General features: G+C 42.0%; 1 protein-coding gene across 1 annotated transcript in view; it reads left to right on the top strand.

Moving 5' to 3' along the window:
* The window catches only part of NIN (ninein), a gene marked incomplete in the record, with an annotated part of 1,258,852 nt that overhangs the window by 845,972 nt on the left and 392,609 nt on the right, over window positions 1-20,271 (top strand). The window contains 2 exon segments of the mRNA XM_044074306.1: window positions 1-1,812; window positions 19,999-20,121. Coding sequence (XP_043930241.1) covers window positions 1-1,812; window positions 19,999-20,121 — 1,935 coding nt within the window.

Below are 20,271 nucleotides of genomic sequence, written 5' to 3'. Positions count from 1 at the left end.
AGAAGACTTTGAGAGAAAGGTTGGACTGCTACAGGGATCTATAAAGGACTTGGAGGCAGAGAAGGAGATGCTTTCAGACCTACAGTCACTGTATCAGCAAGTTGTAGAGGAAAAAGATGATCTGTCATCTGAATTATCTGGACTAAAGCAACAGATGCAGGACTTGCTGCATAGCAAGGAAAGAAAAAGAGAAGCAAATGGAAACACCAAAAATGAGATTACAATAAAAACGTCAGAGACTGCATCACTGGAAGAAAATGATGGTACAACCTCTGAAAATGCAGAAGTTAATCCTATGACTTCAGGTGGAATGAGTAATACTTGCCCTCTTATATCTGAGCTTCAGCGTAGAATGAGAGAATTTGAAGTAGCTCTTGAGGACCTACCTAGGCTACAGGAATCCTTTAGAAAAGCAGAAGGTGACAACTACAGTCTTTCTATTTGTTTATCTCGGCTTCAGGAAAACTTAGTTGACCTGGCAAGAGTACCTGGACTGCATTTTGATTTTTCTTCAGTTAATGATCCTTGCGAGTATGACAGTTATGTTGAAATTGTTAAAAATATTTTCCTTGACCAGAATGAAAAACTAAATGATATGAAAGCTAAGCTGCTTGCCTATGGAACTAAGACACTGGAGATATCTGTTGCTAATACAGCAGTGGACAAAGAAAGAGTTGAGATTTCCAGCTTACAAAAGTGCATAACAGAATTAGAGAGAGAAAATCTTACGCTTCACGAATTGCAGAGTATGCTTGAAGAGGCAAAAGGGAAAAATAAAGACTTGGAGAGCAAGATTTTCCAGTTGCAAGAAGAGAGGAGGAGACTAGAGGAGGTGACGCTTCCAAATACAGGACTACTGAATCTACAGGTTGTAGAGGAGAATAAGATGAGGACATCTAAGTTATTAAGGCCGTTGCAGCAGACACAGGAGTTGAGTCACAATACAGCACAAACACACACAGAACAGGTACAGGAAAATGTGCTTGTTGGTGTAAATTCTACTTTGCTTGACGAAGGTACAGAGCATAAACAAGAACAAAGTGAAGCCCCTGAAGAAGAACTTGGACACCATGAAGCCTCAGACAAAAAACAGACCACCTATTCAATATTTGAGCTTCAGAAGAAAATAAGGGAACTTGAAGCAGCTCTCAGAAAGCTTCCAAAGCTACAGGAAGCTCATAACAATGCTGAACAAGAAAACCATAATCTTCGTGCTCATTTAATTCGTCTACAAGAAAAGATAACCGATCTCAAAAGACATCCACAAGTACATTGTGATGCGTCTTTCTCAAGTGGCCTAACTTGGGAAGAAAAACTTCAAATGGAAAATGATCGACTGATTGACCAATGTCAAGCACTACGTGCTGACGCACAGGAAAAACTATATTTCAAGACAAAATATGAACAGTGCAAGAAAGAAAACATTGAGCTAAATAATGAAATCACAAAGTTACATGACAAAGTGGAGAAATTAGAAGGGAGTGTTCAGGAGTTTATTCAGCAGTATCAAAGTGAACCAGTCTCTACCATTGAGGTAGGTAATGCACAAAAGACTGAAGTTGAGGACAGTATTGCGGTACTCAAAAACTTACAGCAAGAGTGTGACAGATGTGATAAAGTAGCAGCAGAAGTCAAAACAGAAAATAAGAAACTGCAAAAACTGAATTATGAGTTAAAGAAACAGTTGCTGTCTGTTTCTAACCAGCAGGATCAGTTCATAGAGCTAGAAAAGAAGAACCATGAACTAGTATTGACAGTTCATAATCTGCAGGAAAAGTGCATCCTCTTACAAAAGAAAATTGGATTACAAAGGTAAAGCTGGGATCCTGTCACTTCTTGGCTGTTGCCACACAGTCGTTTCATCTCCTGTTTTTCTTCTTGCTACACTTGCAAAGTTAACATTTTTTACATTCTTAACAAGTTGCTGATAACCTTGCTAGGCTGTTCTTGTAGTTTATTAACATTTGAATGTGGCCTGTGGGTGGTTCTGTGTTTGCTTGCTTATCTGGACTGCTTTAAGTGGCAGTGCTGCACATGCATATCAATCCTGCACTAACCCAGCAATTGTGGAGCAGCAGTGATGGCCTGTAATGTTTTAAGCAAAGTTGAGCTGCTGCACCCCAATGATGCATCTTTTTTAGTCCCCTCCCTTTTCTCATTCTTAGAGCAGGAGGAATTCTGCAGCTGCTCTTCCATGGTTTAACCAGCGTGCGTCTCACCTTCCTTAATGTAAAAATTTACATTTCTAGTTACAGAATGATTCTCACTGCATCTTACATGCAGCATAGTGCATGTTTACTACATACTGACTTGTGTGCTTCACATTTCTTAAAGTCATTTTTAGGGAAGCAGGCCATATTTGTTTCCTGCCAACTTAGGGCATTGACCTTTGACATTAGAGGAACTTTAAAAAAAAAAGCTTTCGTTTAAAAGAAGGCTTACTAAGAATTTTGTTGGAAGGACACACTGTCAGCAATAATTTATTTATTTTTAATAGTTTTGTCCAGATGACCGCTTAACTGCATGTTTCTGGCGGGTAGAACCTTCTGAATTGGTAAAGGACTGCTACCTTCCACCTCCTGTCCCCTGCACTGTGTTCTTTCCATTCTGATGATATTTTTTATCTTTTTTCTGTGCAATACATAGGTTGCAGTACTTGAAATTTCTTTCTGTAGATTATCTTCTAGATTTTTTTTTAATTTGCAAAGTGGCATTTATTAACTGCATGCAGTTTGGTAAGCATTAAAGATAAATGGCATTATCCTGCATGCATATTTGGTCAGGGCTCACTATATGTGTTTATATGTATTATACATTATATGCAACATCGTTCTAAATATATATGTATGTAATGTATGTATAGATAGCAATTTTGATGTCAGGGATTTTCTTAGGAATGAACACATTAAAATTTCAATACCGCAGATTTAGGATTAGAAGGAATATCAGCAATGCTTAGCCTTGTTAGAGTCATTTTGACAGAATATTTTCTTGTAGTGAATAACCTAAAGAATGCTTCCCCAATATTTTCTCAAGACTAAACTGCTGTTATGTAAAATGAACAGCTGGGTTAGCCTGAAAACATTTTGGAGCTATCCAGAAATGAGGGTGGGGATAAGCACCCATGTGTAATGCTTCACCTCAGCGCCCCTTTATTTTATATATTTACTTGAAGTTTCCACTGATTTAGAGTCAGATATGCTATAAAGTATATTTTTTTCTGTTTTTCTGCCTGCCAGTATGATCTCACTTCCCAGACTTGCACTACAGGTGTTTTAAGGAAATGTTACTCAAACAGATGCCAGAGTGAGTTCAACCCATACAAGAGGGACACTAAAATGTAAATTAGTAAAAATTTTCTACCTAAGGAGAATTCAGTCTTTGTTAATCTTCAGGACTTTGCATTCAGCACTTGCCTAGCTTAGCAGGTATACTTTTTCAAGGCTGATTCTGCACTTCACCTTTCCATTATACCCTGCATCTCTGTCTGTCTCTCTCTGTCCCCCCACCCCATTTTTCTCATCTGATATGAAAAGCATCCCCTCTTCTTCATATGTGGGAGGTTCTTTCTCTTCCTTCCTTCTGGGACTGATGATGAATTTCCACCATTTTCCTTTTTCTCCTTTTGAAGTTGAGCTTCAGTGCTCATTTTGTCATTGCAACTTGCACTTCAAATAAATGAGTGCAGCAAGTCAGTCACTCATGCCAACAGCTACAGTAAATGTCTACATTGCTTACATTTAAAACATAATTCAGAACCTTGTGATAATTGTGAAAACTTTAATGAAGCAGCTTTGTAGAAACCTTGGAAGTAGCTCCATGCCTTTTTTTGGACCTTGATGATGTTCTTCATGTTTCACTGTTGCAGTTATCACACTTGGGTTATCCTGTCAGGGGTGGCCCTCAGTCGGCCCGAATACCAGAGGCTTAGTATTTCCGCGTCAGTTGCTGTCGCTCCAGAACTGACATCAGGTTGTCAGTGGTATAAAATCAGGCAGCCGACGCCATTACATCAGTCTTTCTTGCTGAAGAGCCTGAAGCAGAAGCAGTTCACACAAATGCCAGTCAGCCTCTACCTGAATTTTCGTTTCCGAATTGAAATTGAAGTCTTCTAAAGCTAAGTACGCCATTGGGGATCCTTTTTTCTTGCTCTAAATGTCAGAAAAAGTTAACAATTGTCTCGCCTGTGGAAAGCAAATAACTTACTGAGACTTCTATTCTTACAGCGTCACCTGTTTACTCCCAGACCACGATGTCCCTTGCTGTCGCTTTTCTGCTTTTTTCAATGCCAGAACTATATGTCGTCGGGCCGTTATTGTAGCTAAATATTTTCGCTCTCAGTCCTCATATTCCGATATGGCTAAGCCATCAGACTACTGATCTTCCGAAAAAAATGTAAGGATAAAGACAGAGACCACACAGGTCCAAAACTGCCGATGACGCTGCCGTTAAGCTAGTCGTCAGTTTTCTGGTCCTCAGTGAGTCCATTTCGCAGCCCCTGATGCCCACTTCTGTGGATTCGCAGGCCGCTACCAAGACCCGTTCAGAGTCTGGTATGCTGCGAGACTCTTCTTCGACTAAGGATCCTAAGGATGTCTCTACCTTGAATGGGTCCGGAGCCGCTGAGCATACACTGGCTTCCGAGGAAGTTCTTTGCACTACCGATACTCAACACAAATCAATGACTTCTTTCGCGTCTTCAGTTTTTACTAAAACTACCAAGTTTCTTAATGCCCAGGGTACGAACTACACCTTAAAAAAATGATGACTCAAGCTCAGGCACCTGCCTCCATGCCTTAATCTCAAATGCTTAAAGTGGCGGAAGACCTTATTATGCTTATTAGGGGAAGCCAGGCCAACACTTCCAAAAGAAAGAGACTTGTCCCCAGTAGTTTTATCCGAACAGGAGTCCGATGACTCTGAGGTTTCTGAATATGAAGACATGCAACCCCTCTCTACTTATGAGGATTCTGATGCAGAGGAATCCAATCCTTCTGCCTCTCCTCCAGACAATTTTTCATTTGGTGAAACCCTACATACTTTAAGGGAGCATTTCCAATGAGAATGTTAGGACTATCCCCAGTCAAAAAAGAGACTCAGGAAATGTTTAAATTTACCACAGCACAGACCTTTAGCCATTCCTCCTGTCCTGGATGTTGTGGATGATGTTTCATGGAATCCAGTTTGGCTCCTGACACCCTTCCTCTTGCTTCCAGGAAACCTGATGGGTACTACAGAGTCCCTGACTCTCACAAATTCCTACTGCTGACCCAGAGGTCATCTCCCAAGGAGCTAAAGGAATTAAAGCAACCTGTGCTAAGAATCCCACCCCCTCAGACAGGGATTCCCAAGCTTTAGACAGATGGGGTAAAAAAGTATACACCTCTGCAGCTCTTTCTATTAGAGCACTAAATTGTCAGTTGCACATGCTGAAATATCAGCAGCATACCATGGAGCTCCTCAAACAAAAAATGTCTTCCTTTATTGCTTGTGCAGAAAATAAAGAATTACAAGAGCTTATGCATTCTGCAAGCCAAGTTACTAAGCACACCTTGCAATGTGGCTTTGACGCCCTAGAAGCATCTTGCAGGGCAGCAGTCACTAGTTCTGTCCTTAGAAGGCATGCTTGGCTTAAGGAACAGACATTGCCAGACCATGTCAAATCAAAATTATTGGACGCACCATTGAACAAAGACAATTTGTTTGGCACCAAGACAGAAGAGGTCTTAAAAAAGATGGAAGAAAAAGCTAAATCTATGCAGACAGTTAGACTTTTTACATATCCAACCTCTGAGGTTCAGTAGGCATTGCCCCTCCAAGCACTGGTCCTTTCCGGCCCCCTCCAGGCCAGCTCAGCCAAGACTCAAGGGAAGCAGACCCCCCCAGACAGCAGTCCCAGGGAATGCAGAGATCTAAGCAATGGAGTTCCTCCTCTTCAGAAACAGGGAGTGCTAAGCCACCACCTTATGGTAAAAACTCACAATGACTTCACACCTCCACCCCTTACCTCTGCCCACATGCTTGTGCCCCTAGGAGGAAAACTCTTCTTCCATGCAAACAGCTGGGCCTCTATTACCAATGACCAATGGGTCCTCAACGTAGTGTCCCAGGGATACAGATTTTATTTCCACACACTGCCAACCCCAAAAAGGTTCCCAGATCTTCTTCCAAACCAGTGGGCAGAGGCCAAAAAAAAGTCCATTTCCTGCTCTCCATGAGGGCAATACAGCATGTTCCTGCAGACCAGATAGGCCAAAGTTTCTATTCCAGACTTTTCCTGGTACCCAGAAAAGAGGGCAGCTGGTGCCCAATCCTCGATCTATCCATTCTAAACACCTTTCTGGTGATACCAAAATTCAAAATGCTCACCCTCCAGCAGCTTCTTCGTATGCTTTCCAAGGATGCTTGGTTAGCCACCCTAGACCTAAAAGAGGCCTTACCTACACATCCGAATCGGGGAATCTTGCAGGAAATATCTACGTTTCAGGGCAGGATCTATGCACTTTCAGTTCTCTGCACTTCCCTTTGGCTTATCCACTGCTCCCAGAGTTTTCACAAAATGCCTGGCTCCAGCCATTGCTCTTTGCAGACAAAGAAATATTCAAATTTACCCCTACTTAGACAATAGCCTGATTCAGGCAGACAGGAAAAGCTGTTACAGCACCTGACCTTTGTAAAGGACCTACTGACCTCCCTGGGGTATACTATCAATGAAAAGAAATCAAAACTAGTCCCCACACATAAAATTGTATTCCTGGGAGCAAGCCTGGACACAGCATCCCAGATGGCATTTCTTATTCCAGAAAAACAAGCCTACCTGATGGGCTACTTCTCTCAACTAGCCACCAGAACCCAGTTATCCACAAGGAAAATCCTGCAAGCTTTAGGGTTCATGGCCTCCTGCATTCTACTCATTCCATATGCCAGACTGCATATGAGGAAACTACAGTGGTACCTAAAAAGGGTGGGTGTTTGGCGTAATGGTTAAGGTGCTTACCTTAGAAACACAAGGTATGCGGTTTGATTCTCACATGGGGTAATTGGCTAGGCTTAAAATGTCCCATCAGGGCAGTTAGCCTAGTACTAATCTATGAATCTATGAACCTATGGTGTCAACACTCTCAAGACCTGGAAGCTATCATACCTATGATACCCTGTCTAAGGAAAGATTTTCTTCGGTGGGCAGCAGCATGCAACCACAACAAGGGACTTCCCTTCTCTCAACCCCATGCCACCCAGACCCTCAAAACAGATGCATCAGACTATGCCTGGGGTGCACACCTGGACAGCAGGTGCATTCAGGGCCATTGGAGCCCAAATCAAATACATCTGCACATCAACCGAAAAGAGATGCTAGCTGTTCAGCATGCCCTGACAGCTTTCGGACCCCTACTGTCCCCAGGGCCTCTAGTGATCAAAACAGACAACACCACAGTGATGTGGTATATCAACAACCAGGGAGGGACTCGCTCTTATCCTCTCTGCAGGCTCGCCATGACCCTTCGGCACACGGCCTCAGCCATGCAAATACACCTGCTAGCACAATTCCTGCCAGGCTCCCTAAACTCTCTGGCACACAACTTGAGCAGAAACCTGCTAGACCCACACAAGTGGCAGCTAGACCACTGAACCTTCAACCTTGTAACCAAGAAATGGGGCACCCTGAAGGTGGACCTCTTTGCCTCCCACTCCAATCATCAGCTCAGCAAGTTCTGCACCAGGGAACCTCACAGCAAGGCCTGGAAAGTGGATGCTCTATCCTTCCAATGGGTAAACCTCTTGATCTATGCATTTCCCCCTCTACCACTCATTTCAAGGGTACTGGTCAAAGTAAGGGAGGAAAAATGAAGGGCAATCTTGATTGCCCCAGATTGGCCACGCCAGCACTGGTACCCACTGCTGCGCAGCCTGCCACCCATGCCACAATGGCACCTACCTCAGATCCCAACACTCCTGACCCAGAAGAATGTAAAATTCATGCATCCACAATTGCAGACCCCGAACCTGGCTGCCTGGCTTATTCCCTGACATCTCCTCCAGCTGCCAGCCTAAGCAAACATGTCCTGGATGTTATACGTGAGGCCAGACACCCCAGCACTAGAAAATACTATGCTGACAAGTGGAAAAGTATTTGCACCTGGATCCAGGATAAGGGAGCCAAGACAGCACAGAACCTCCCTACCTCTCATCCTGGATTATCTATCAGACCTACTACACAGGAGTCTATCCTTCTCTTCTATTAAAATTCATGCCTCTGCCATCTCTGCTCATTACAGCACAGAGCCACCTCTCTTCTCACACCCTCTCATCGACAGTTCCTAGGAGGGGCTAACAACTTAAGGCCACTCAGAAGAGCTTCTACCCCAGCTTGGAACCTTAACTTTGTGTTGGAAAAGCTCACCCTACCCCCTGTGAGCCTGCAGCGTTAACAGAGTTAAAATTCCTCTCTTGGAAAACAGCCTTGCTTCTGGCCATCACTTCAGCTAGAAGAGTTTCAGAGCTACAAGCACTCATGGCTGTGGAGCCCTTCATCATTTTCCATGCTGACAGGGTCTCCTTCAGGAGTAGCCCATCCTTCTTGCCTAAAGTAGTGTCCAGTGTGGATCTCAACCAATCCATTCATTTGTCCACCTTTTTCCCTAACCCACAAAACAAGGGGGAAAGGATTCTGCACTCTCTAGATGTGCACATACAGGTCAGATTCTGCCTGGATAGGACCAAATCTTTTAGAAAAACTGACCACTTGCTAGTCAGCTTCACAGCAGGGGCAGAGGGCAAGGCCATATCCAAACAAACAGTCTCCAAATGGATAGCACACTGCATCCATTTCTGCTACAAACAGCATGGGAAACCGCCCCCAAAGGGGGTCAGGACGCATTCCACCAGGGCAACCTCCACCTCTGCAGCTTTTCTCAGAATGGTCCCCACCAGGGACAATCCTGAAGGCTGCAGCATTGACTTCAGTTCATACCTTCACCAAGCATTACCACCTGCCTATCTTCTCCAAATCCAGGGCAGGCTTTGCCACCGCAGTCTTGCAGGGCATCCTAGCCAGCCCCCAGTCTTCTTGACTGCCTCCACCCTTTTCTTCAGCTTTGGGAATCAACCTGTGTGTGATGACTGCAACAGTGAAACATGAAGAACATAGTACAGTTGTGTACACTTACCATAAATGTAGATGTTTGAGTGTATTCACTGTTGCAGTCCTGGTTTCCCACCCTCCACCCCCCTTTTCTCTCTCTCTCTCTCTCTCTCCTTACAGGGAATTTTTGGTATTTACTTTCTACTGGTGGTGTTCTTCCACCATAACCTAGCTCCAAATTTGGTGGCTCCTGGCAGCGCCGGCTGCCTGATTTTATACCACTGACGACCTGATGTCAGTCCTGGAGCGACAGCAACTGACTCATAAATACTAAGCCTCTGGTATTCAGGCCGACTGAGGGGTACCCCTGACAGGATAACCCAAGTGTGATGACTGCAACAGTGAATACACTCGAACATCTACATTTATGGTAAGTGTACACAACTGTACTTTCAGCAACATTTCAGCAATACCCTCACTCTTCAGTTTTTATTTATTTTGGTTCTAAAGTTAAGAAGAAAGGGTCTTCTTCATTTTCTCCTCCTAGCTTTACAGTGAAGCCAGATCCTTTTAGGTCTTTTTATTTCAAGAATCCATTTTTTGAGTTAGCAAAGTCCATCAGGGAATTGGCTAATTTAGGCTTAACTGCACTCGTGGTTAAAATTAAAGTTATGCCTTCTGCATTAAGAGGAGGGATTCATGCTACCATCTTGGAGCTGTTGTGGTGAGGTGTATGTTTGGTCAAACATCTCCTGTAGTATCTATTCATACCCTGGCTGAAAAGGGTCTCCTGCACTCCTTCTCCCATCTGTTGCTCTCTCGCTTCTGGTTATTGATTATGCCAGTAAAGTTTGTGTTATTGTGGAACTTCAGCAAAGTCAGGTAGCTTTGCCCCCCCCCCCCACCCCCCAGGCTTTTGAGAGGCATAAATATGGTCCTGATATCAGCACTTGCTTTTCTTTATGAACTTGTTTCTCATGAATTTGTGGGTACAATGAAATATATGTCCCCTTAATTCATTATTATTTATTGTAGAATGTGCCAAAATAAAAAAAAAATCCATTAATAAAAAAGTTGATTGGATCACCCAAAAGTTCAGTTTCAGTTTAAAAATTCTACACAGTGTTATATCTTCAAATTGTTTGAGGTCTTACATTTTAATATACTTGTTAAGACTGATGTGATTGTTTAAATTTGGTCTGCTATCAACCTGCAGCCTAAGCAGTCATTGGAATTGTCTCTATTATAATCACCACCTCTGTGCACAGTAACCACATCTGAGATGTCAGACACTTTTCTTAACTCTTGCATGTAATACTAAAGTACACTGTTCTTGTTTTTATTTCTTATTGGATACGTGCTTATATATTCTAGTTGAATTCTGTTGGCATTCTACACATGGCCACTTGAAGGTCCTTTGTATATAATGCCAAAGCATTACTCTTAAAGTTACCAGGTGCCCACTGTAACAAACCTTGACTAGTGAAATATACTTTAGGACTGCTGCTCACAAACCTTCACATTAAGCAGCCATTACAAACACACATTCCCTGTATTTGTTTTTCAGCACTAACAGAAGAGGGATTAACAGTAAAAACATAATTATACATCTTACCATTTGCATGCATCACTGTAATACTCTTTCATTTTTCACTATTTGCTCAAACAAGTTCCTCTGTTGGACTTGGCAATTTTTGCTGTAGCACTTCTGTTGTATCCCCTTTCCCTAAGCACATTAACTACAATATTCATTCTTTAAAAGAAATCACATTTATGTATCAGATGATAGCCTAGAGATTCCGATAAGCTGGCTTTTAAAGATCCCTTTCGTAAAAGTGGGGTAGCATCTGATGGGATGCAGGTAATTTATCACTTACTTTGGTTTTCTGTAAATTCATGGAGTAAAGGAATTACTTCTAAGCTGTAATACAGTGTTTACATCAAGGTATTAAAGTCTAGTAGCCAAGTGTCCCTGTAAAAAGCAAAAACGGTGCTATTGTTTGTCTGAACTTTGACAATTTCAGAATATTCATTAGTGCCATTCTGAATAAAACAATAAAAACATCGCTAAAACATATAAAGTTTCCCATAGTTAAACTATTCAGTCTTGTACAGTATTTTGTTTTGACCATGCTAGATGCAGGTTAGCCAAGTACGAGAGACCTAGAAGCCCCATGACCTCTCCTTTTTTATTTATAATTTTGATTAAAGCAAAAAAAAATACAATAGCCAAAATAAGATCCAGTAAAGATCCAGTAAAGAACCAGCATATACATATCTGTATTGGCTTTGCTAGAATGTTTTATAATCTAATCTATTCCTGTTGTGGAATGCAATTATGTAACTATTCTATGTCTGTAGCTAGTGTAACATTCCCTTCCCACTTCAGACATGTTTAGTGATCTTGGAAAACTCCAAGAATCCTGGGACAAGAAGTGTTCTTCAAAGTTTCATTTGTCTTCTAGACCACTATTATAGCGAGGAATTTGGTCTTCAAACCACACACTTAGTCTTAGGCTGCAAGTTGATAGGGGACATAACTCTCAACCTCTTAGAGCAAGAAGTCTGCACAATGCTATAAGTAAAAGTGGGACAAAGACCCAAAAATATGGACAATTTTTAAATATTGCTCCTACAGACTTAGAAACAGGGTATAGGTTCATAGGTTCATACTAGGCTATCTGCACTAGGGCATTTATAAGCCTAGCCAGAATGTGTTTGGCTTTCGCTACCCATTTTAAGTTTATTTTGCTATGCCCTTTTTCGAGGTTAGTATACTGTGCCTCTGTCTAACAGTGACACAGAAGTGATACCCGGGGTAAACCTACGATCTCCCATCCACTCATCAAGATTCCTCTTGAAGAGAGTCAATGAGGGACTCTGCCTAACCTGGACTGGGATTTTATTCCAGAGTGAAGGGAGCCTCTGGGTTATGAATCTGTCCCTCCAGCATGTCCTATTTATTTCAGTGCTGAGGTTCAAGTCTCGGCGTGTAGCTCGATGGGATTTGGATTTTCTGAGGTGCAGCATGTCCATTAATTCCGGGTTGGACATGGCTTTATACATCAGGCACAGATCGCCTCTGAACAGGCGGTATGCCACTGAGTAGAGCTGGAGTTTCTTTAACCGGGCAGCATATGGCATCTGTTTGAGCCCTTTGATCCTCTTGGTGAGGTACTTTTGGGGTCTTTCCAGTTGTTGCAGGTGTCTGGTAAGGTACATCCCAAAAGGGGCATTGTACTCAATTATGGGCCTGATGAGGGATGAGTAAAGAGGCACAATGACCTCCCCTGATCTAGATGTGAATCCCTTCATGATTAGGTGGGCTATATAAAATGTTTTTCTAACCACTTTGGCCACGTGGTTGTCAAATGAGAGATTGCTATCAACTTGGGTCCCCAGGTCCCTAATTACTTCTTCTGTACTTAATGGATTACCACCTATGTGGTAATTTGTGGGCACTTTGTTTTGCCAAAGGGGATGACTATACACTTTTTGGCATTTAGCTTGAGGCCATGGCTCTGGCACCAGTTGTCTGTTTCTATGAGGCCCTTTTAGAGGATGCTTGTGTCGGCTGGAGAGTTGATTATGGCGCCCAGTTTGCAGTCATCTGCGAACTTGGTCAGCCACAGTCCTTCCGTGTTGGCCTGTACCTCCGAGAAATATATACCGAACAAGAGAGGTCCCAGGACTGAGCCTTGTGGGACACCACTTGTAACTGGTTTGGTGTCTGACATGGCTCCAGCAATTCTAACCATGTGGGTTCTGTCCTTGAGCCAGTTTGCAATCCATCTAGTGACATAGGGGTTTATATTTAAGCTGGTGAGCTTATCTATAATGCCAGAGTGGGGTATTGTATTGAAGGCTTTTGCGAGGTCCAGGTAGGCTGTGTGAACCACCTTCCCCTCGTCAATGGCCTTGGTGACTGTTTCAAAGATATCAGCCAGGTTTAAGAGGCAGGATCTGCCCTTAACAAAGCCAAACTGGGTAGGATCCAGTGTCTGTAGGTCCCCAATATCTTTATTTATGAGGACCATGATGATCCTTTCCATAGCTTTGCAGACCAAGCTAGTCAGGCTTATGGGGCAATAGTTTCCAGGATCCGTTGAAGCACCACCTTTATGGAGAGGGACCACTGTTGCTGTACGCCACTCTTTGGGCACATATCCTGTAGTAAGGCTGAGATTGAACAGTAGTTTCATGTTTGGGTTTAGCTCTTCTTGGAGTTCATGTAGGACGCAGCCCGGGACACTGTCTGGTCCCATTGATACTGTGTTTTTTACTTTGGAGAGGGCGGCTCTTACCTGAGCATCTGAGATGTCAGGGGGGCAGCACTCTGCTGGGATAGATATTTGCCCTTTTGGTGGGGAGGGGGGGAGAAGTTTGCGCTGAACTTGTCTGCTAGGATGTTGGCAATGTCTGTGGTTTCGGTGTATTTTTTGTCATTTTGGACTAATTCTGAGCATATCTGGGAATTACCATCCAGGTTCCTAACATAACTAAAGAAAGCCTTGTGATTATCCTTAGTGTCCTGTGCAATTTGTCTGTCAAAGCTGGCCTTAGACAATTTTATGAGTGCCTGTAGTTTTTTGCTAATACTGATCAGTGATGCCTTCCCTTTTTGGGATTTTGCTCTATCATTTAGTAGCTTCCTCCTTCTATTGTATAGTTTGTTTATGGCTGGGGTCCACCAGACAGGATGTCTGCCTTTGGAGGATTGGGTCTTGGTTTTATTTGGGATCGCATGATCCATGCATTCCTGAAGGTGTTCATAGAATACGTTTATAAAGGATTCTGTGGTCTGGGCCGTATTTTCCACAGGCCCGGGGGCTTTGAAGGATTCCACCTCAGTTTTGAGGAGTGTGAAATTTGCTTTAGAGAAGTTTTCACTGTGGTTTTCTGGGCAGGGGGTGGGGTCGGGATGTGAATATCCAGTGAGATTAGTTTATGGTCTGATCTTACCAGTGAGAGATACACTTCTGGTCTGGAGCATAGAGTCCCCATGTTGGTGATGATCAGGTCCAGTATGTTTTCCCCTCTTGTGGGAGTGGTAACAAGTTATTCCATAGCATTTGAATTTATAAATTCTAGGAACCTTTGGGCTAGGGTGTTGGAGCTAGAGTAATGCTCCCAGTCTATGTTTGGGTAGTTGAAGTCGCCCAATATAATGGTGTTTGGAGAGACCTTCATATTTTCCAGTGTTCTCAGGAAGGCCGAGTGGGGTTCCTGGGTTTGGGAGGGTGGTCTGTAGCAGGCTATAAACTGGAAGGCAGTTTTACCCACTGTTAGTTGCACATGGATAGTCTCTGATGCTTCGTGCTTTGCCACCAACCTGGAGGTGTGGGTATCTTTGATGAATATCGATACTCCCCTCCTTTTGTGGTTCGGTCCAAGTTTTGGGCGAAAAGCATGGTATGAGGTATAACCTGGTAGTGCTGGGGTGCTCTTGGGAGCCCTGAACCAGGTTTCTGTTACTGCACAGATATCGATGTTCTCCATGCTAAGGAGAGTTTCGAGTGCGTGCATCTTGAGGTTTAGACGTCTGGCGTTGAGTAGCATTACTCTTAGTTTCTTATCCCTTGTGATACCTATGGAGGTGGGTTTGTCTTTTGAGCCTTGCCTAAAAAAGGCACTATGGGGGTAGCAAGAGCCTTTGCCAATATCCAAAAGCCCAGGGGTGACAGGTGCAAGCCGTCCCTAGCGAAGCATCGTGGCTTGTCGAGCATATCATCCCAAGCTGACAGGCATTGGATCCCCTTTGAATGACACCAGTGCTTAAGCCAGTTGTTGAAATTGATCATCTTGTCTTCATATTGTGGCATCATTCTTGGTGAGGGTAAGATGCTACTCAAGGTCAGGGTCATACCGGCCTGGGCTACATGCTCAGAGAGCTCCTCTATGTCTCTTTTCATGTAGTCCAGGGTGGTATGTCTCAGGTCATTCACACCAGCATGGACAATGACTGAGTCATATTTGTACTTGCCTTGGAGTGACCTGAGTGCTTGTGTTATGTGGCGGATCCTAGCGCCCGACAGGCTGCTCACCGTGACCCTCTCCTTGTTCAGCCTGGTGAGTGGGACGTCAGTGTGCCTGACGATAGTCACCTATTACAAGTGTATCAGGTGTGTTGTTTAGTCTTAAGGGCTGTGACTGTTCGGCACACTGGCTTTGTGAGATATGTTTTGCACGTGTTTTGTTTTGGGGTAGCGGTTGCTTGGGTGTCTGCTTAGGAGGTCTCTGCTGCTTAGGCAGATCTTTATTTAGAGCCTCCAAGTATGTTTTTGTATGATTATGTGTTTGGTTTGCTGTCGTGGTAGGTCTATGTGAGACTGGAATTGTAGTGAGTGTGGTTTCCTTCTCCTCCTGACTGGTTATGCCAGTACTGAGTTGAGAGAGCTTAGCCTCCAGTTTGGCTATATGGTTGCATCTCTCACATGTGTTGGAATTTGTTGGGAGGAGGAGAGGGTTGTCTGTGTACATGAGGCAGTTGTAACATTGCCTCAAGATTCCCAGATTCACCAGCTGGACCGGAGAGGAGATGGACAACTGACCTTTGGACATGCTAGAATAATATTGGGAATTCCTTTATAATTGAAAACAAGGGCCAGTGGGGAGTGAGGGTGTAGTGCTTTTAATTTTTAGTGTTGACTTATATAATTGCTTTAGTGAGCAAGTGCCAGGTAACTTAAGTGCAATGTGTTACAGGTAACTTATATGCAAAAACGACAAACAGTAACTTTCTTTCAAGTGAAACAAGGAAATAAGTACAGTAAGCAATGCAGATATCACTAGTGATCCACAGAAGCGCTGAGAAGCCGCGTATTAGGTGGAATTAGCGTTCCAGGGAAATAACAAGCAAACAAACAATAAGCATATAAACAAAGCTAGATTTAGCAGGCCTGGATCTAGTCTATGCTACAGCAAACAAGGTGTACCAATTTCAGTAAGATACAGTTCAAATATTCAGGCACTATAAACCTTTAACCGGAAATTCCCAGCTCAGAAGGGCAGAGTCCAGCCTCTTCTCCCACAAGAGTGCAGACCATGAACCTTCTTAATGTAAAATAACTGGTCTGAAGTCCAAGTGCTTAAACCAGAACTAATACACTTTAAGAATAACAGACACTGGGCTCTCAATCAGCAGTTCCCAACTTAGAAGGATGAAAGCTACCTGTCCTGCCACCACAGTGCATGCCACAAACCTTCCTAATGTAAAACAACTGGTCTGAAGCCCAAGTGCTTAATCCAAAAGACTTAGAATGATAGCTACACTTTAATCAAGTTACTACCAAGCAGTAATAAATACAATTGAATACTTTAGAGAATGCCTGGATTAGTGCTCAAGTTACACAAACAAAGCTAGATCCAGCAGGCCCGAATCCAGTCTATGCCACAGCAAACAAGGCACACCAACTTCAGTAAGAAGCAGTTCAGATATGCATGCACTATAAGCCTTTAACCAGAAATTCCCAGCTCAGAAGGGCAGAGTCCAGCCTGTCCTCCCACAAGAGTGCAGACCACGAACCCTCTTAATGTAAAATAACTGGCCTGAAAGCCAAAGTGCTTAAACCAGACTTAATACACTTTTAGAATAACAGACACTGAGCCCTCAATCAGCAGTTCCCAACCTAGAAGGATGTAAGCTACCTGTTCTGCCACTACAGTGCAGACCACAAACCCTCTCAGTGCAAAACAACTGGTCCGAAGCCCAAGTGTTTAAACCAAAAGGCTTAGAATGAGTTACACCAAGCAGTAATAAATACAATTGAGTACTTTTATGATGCATGAGCATGAATTTTCTCAAAGCTATGAAGTCTGAAGTTCAAATGTATGTCATTGTTTTCTGACTTCAGTATTTACTGTTTTACCACTAATTTGCCAGAAAGCCACGATTTTATGAAAATTGATTGAAAATATGAGGCAAAAATCTGGGCATTATAGGAAAATCTGGACATTTGAGAGGTACGAGCCCATGTTTAAGTGAGCATATAAATCTGACTAGTATATTAAAATTAAAACATCTGAAATCTGATGGGGCCATATTTCAAAGAATTTTTGAGAAAAATTTAAGTTTTAACAGTAGTGTATTTTTTTATTTTAGTACAGTTCAGTAAGAACTGGTAGTTAATTTAGGTGCATGTGTTTCACTGGCCACCAGAGAGCAGCAAAGGGTTTGAAATGCATGTTTTGTGGTTTTAATTATTTTAATTAGCTTTGATTAGTGTTATATAGTCACTCGTTTGATCATTTAATAAATGGGTTGAATTAAATATTTGATGTAATCTAATGACGTTTGTATGATTTTAGACTAAAGCACTCATTAAAATGTTTTTCTCTTTAGTTTGTGATTTTTATTCTTGTTCATATTAAGCTGGATTTCCTCAGTATGCAAAGTACTATTGTAATACATTGACCAAGCGAAGATTGCATTTAAGAAGCTGTGTGTGCATAGTGGGTATATCATTTTCATCTACACTTTTATATAATGTAGGTAGAATGAACAGCAGGTGAAAGTAGAAGTATTGCTTGGTCTTGACTGTTTCTGTAATTGTTTAATTAAGACTGATTTCCAGATATTGTGTATAAGATTCTGGCTGGTAGGTTTTAAGTTATATGGAAGAGGGATAGTAATGAAATCTTTGCAGTATATGTAAACCAGAGATTCTGTTTATCTCACCCTGTTAACTAGGGGTTTAGTATCCTAAACTTTAATGTGTTTAAAGTAGAAAAGTAGAGTGCATGGGGAAGGTAGTGGAGGGTCTTTAGTATTTGTATCTGGTTTTGAGTCTTCTGTAAGACAGGAGAACCATTTTTTAAGAAGTTAGAGTGAGGGGAGTGTTCCAGAGGAATCGAGCTATAAATTAGGGGAGGTGTAAAATGATGACACTGGCCCTTAGTTAGAAGCCATTGTTGCACTAACAGATCATCAGCCACACAAAATGACAGTGGGATCAGTGCAGTAAATTAGGGGCATTGTCAAATGGCAACCCTAGCAGATGTCTGTGCAGGTGGCTGAAACTGGAGAGGTACAGACTTCTTGGATTGTCAGTGGAGAGAGTGTCAGTGTTTTCTTCAGCTCACTTCAGTTTATGCCAACATTAAACTTCTAGAATGCCTTTTGTGGTAAATTCCACCCTTCCTCCAAAGTAACTAATGGGTATTTGTTGTTGTTGTATCTTTCGGCTTTTCCCGTTAGGGGTCGCCACAGCGGAACTCCGGTCCGCTAATGATTGGCAGTAGATTTTTACGTACTGATTTGCCAGCTCTGACACACAACCTTCAACGAAGGTACGCCCATTCATGCATGTCTCCACACAGAAGATGCTTTAGCTGAGAATCAAACAGGACGTCTTACTGTGAGGCGACAACGCTACCGCAGCACCACCACCGCAGTTTCATACGCCTTCCAATTTTAACTTCACTTTACACACCACAAAGTGTATTGCTAAAGTTTGGAGTCTCTCTTCAGAACTCTGGCTGATATTCTCAGTCATCTATTGCCAACAGCTCACACTTCATAGACCTGGCTTGCTAGACTTCTTTCAACTTTCTTGTATTCAGTCTGGTTTATTGACCCATGTATGCCATACAGGCTCTAAGACAAGTTCCTATACAAAGTAACATAATTTGCAGCAAAAAAAACACAATATAATGCATTTCCTAGGAAATTAAATGAAATAGTTAAGTTTGCAGTACTTGAAGCAGTGCAGCTCTGCTCAACTAATTGCCTACTTTACTAATAATACTACCAAGTGTAACTTTTAAGTTTTGTTTGAAATGTGCATGTATTCATAAAACAAGATTTTTTTCTATGAAAGGTTACCTGATGTTGAGTGGTAAGTAAGAGTAAGCAACTGGTGTTCCACTTGAACTAGGTAATATGCTTAATGAATCCTATGGGGGGAATTGGGTACCGCATTGTATACCATATGCGACAAATTGTTGTGCTCAGCTGAGACAGTACTTTTGATTATACTACCAGTGGCTCATTGTGGCTCTTTGGAGAGCTGCTCATTAAAGAAATAAGTCTTAAAACAGACTTCTGATTTTAACATCTTAGCATCTGATCTCAGAAGGCATTTTTTTTTTCTACAAAACTATGGCAAGTACAAGTGACTGGGTTTAATTTCTTTGTTACTATAGATCAGTGTCTTAATGGTCAGTCAGGTCATGTGGTGGAAGAAACTGATGACTAAGCTGTGGTTATACTGGTAATCATTTTTTCTGGGGAATGGTGGTACCCCTGATAAACTGTAAGGCCTGTATTGGCTCTCTGAAAGACTCTCAGGGATGTTCGGCAGTAGGAATAGATCCATTCTGCTGGTCATAAGGAGCCCTCACAGTCCATGTGCAAAGTGGACATTTTTTCTAACATTTAACAGCATTAGGCCACTTTTTTTAACTGAATTCCTAGGATCACAGTCCACAGCAATGTTTTTTAGTAAGTGGAAGTTATTGTTTAGCACAGTATTTCATATCTACTGTTAATTTCAAATTTAATAACTGGATTTAGTTTTATGCTTCCAAATGATTAAGCTGCAGTATTTCAAGTTTTTACAGTGGTAAATGTTAAACTTCTTACTTACTGCTGTATTGCGCAAAAGCATTCATGAATATTTAATTAATATTTTAATTTTAGATTTAGCTTTTGGTGAACCACAGTACATTACTTAGTTAATCAATACTTTTAACACATTAAATTCAATGAAAGCTTTAAATAATGTACTGATTTGCCTTTGTTGTAAAGCACAGCTCTTGGGTATCAGAAGTTGTGCTTACTTTCTCATAAACCACACTTATATTTTTACAACTTATAATTTAGCAATAGATTTCTGCAGAGTGAAAAAAGGGTTGCCAAGAATCAACAAATGTGCTTTTGTTTTTATTTTCTTTTTTGCCTTATTTGGTCACTGAAGATGTGAAGTAGAGAAACTCGCAGCAGAAAATGCCGCACTGAAGCAAGAAATAACCATTTTAAAAGAGGAAAACTGCTCATTCCAAAAGCTGCAGCAGTTGAACTGGACACAGGAAGAAATGCAGTAAGAATGTATACAGAATGCAAATATTAGTCTGTAGTAAGATGATGGGAAGTGATGAAATTTATTTAGACTATATCTGAAACAGAGTCATTTTACACTTAAACCACAGTACTAAGTTAACTGTGCAGTCATCTTAGCATAAACTAAGCA

The sequence above is a fragment of the Protopterus annectens genome, chromosome 6.part0, assembly GCF_019279795.1.
Source record: "Protopterus annectens isolate FY-2018-M chromosome 6.part0, PAN1.0, whole genome shotgun sequence".
In the NCBI taxonomy this organism is placed as follows: Eukaryota; Metazoa; Chordata; order Ceratodontiformes; family Protopteridae; genus Protopterus; species Protopterus annectens.
This window is presented reverse-complemented; position numbering and strand designations above follow the sequence as displayed.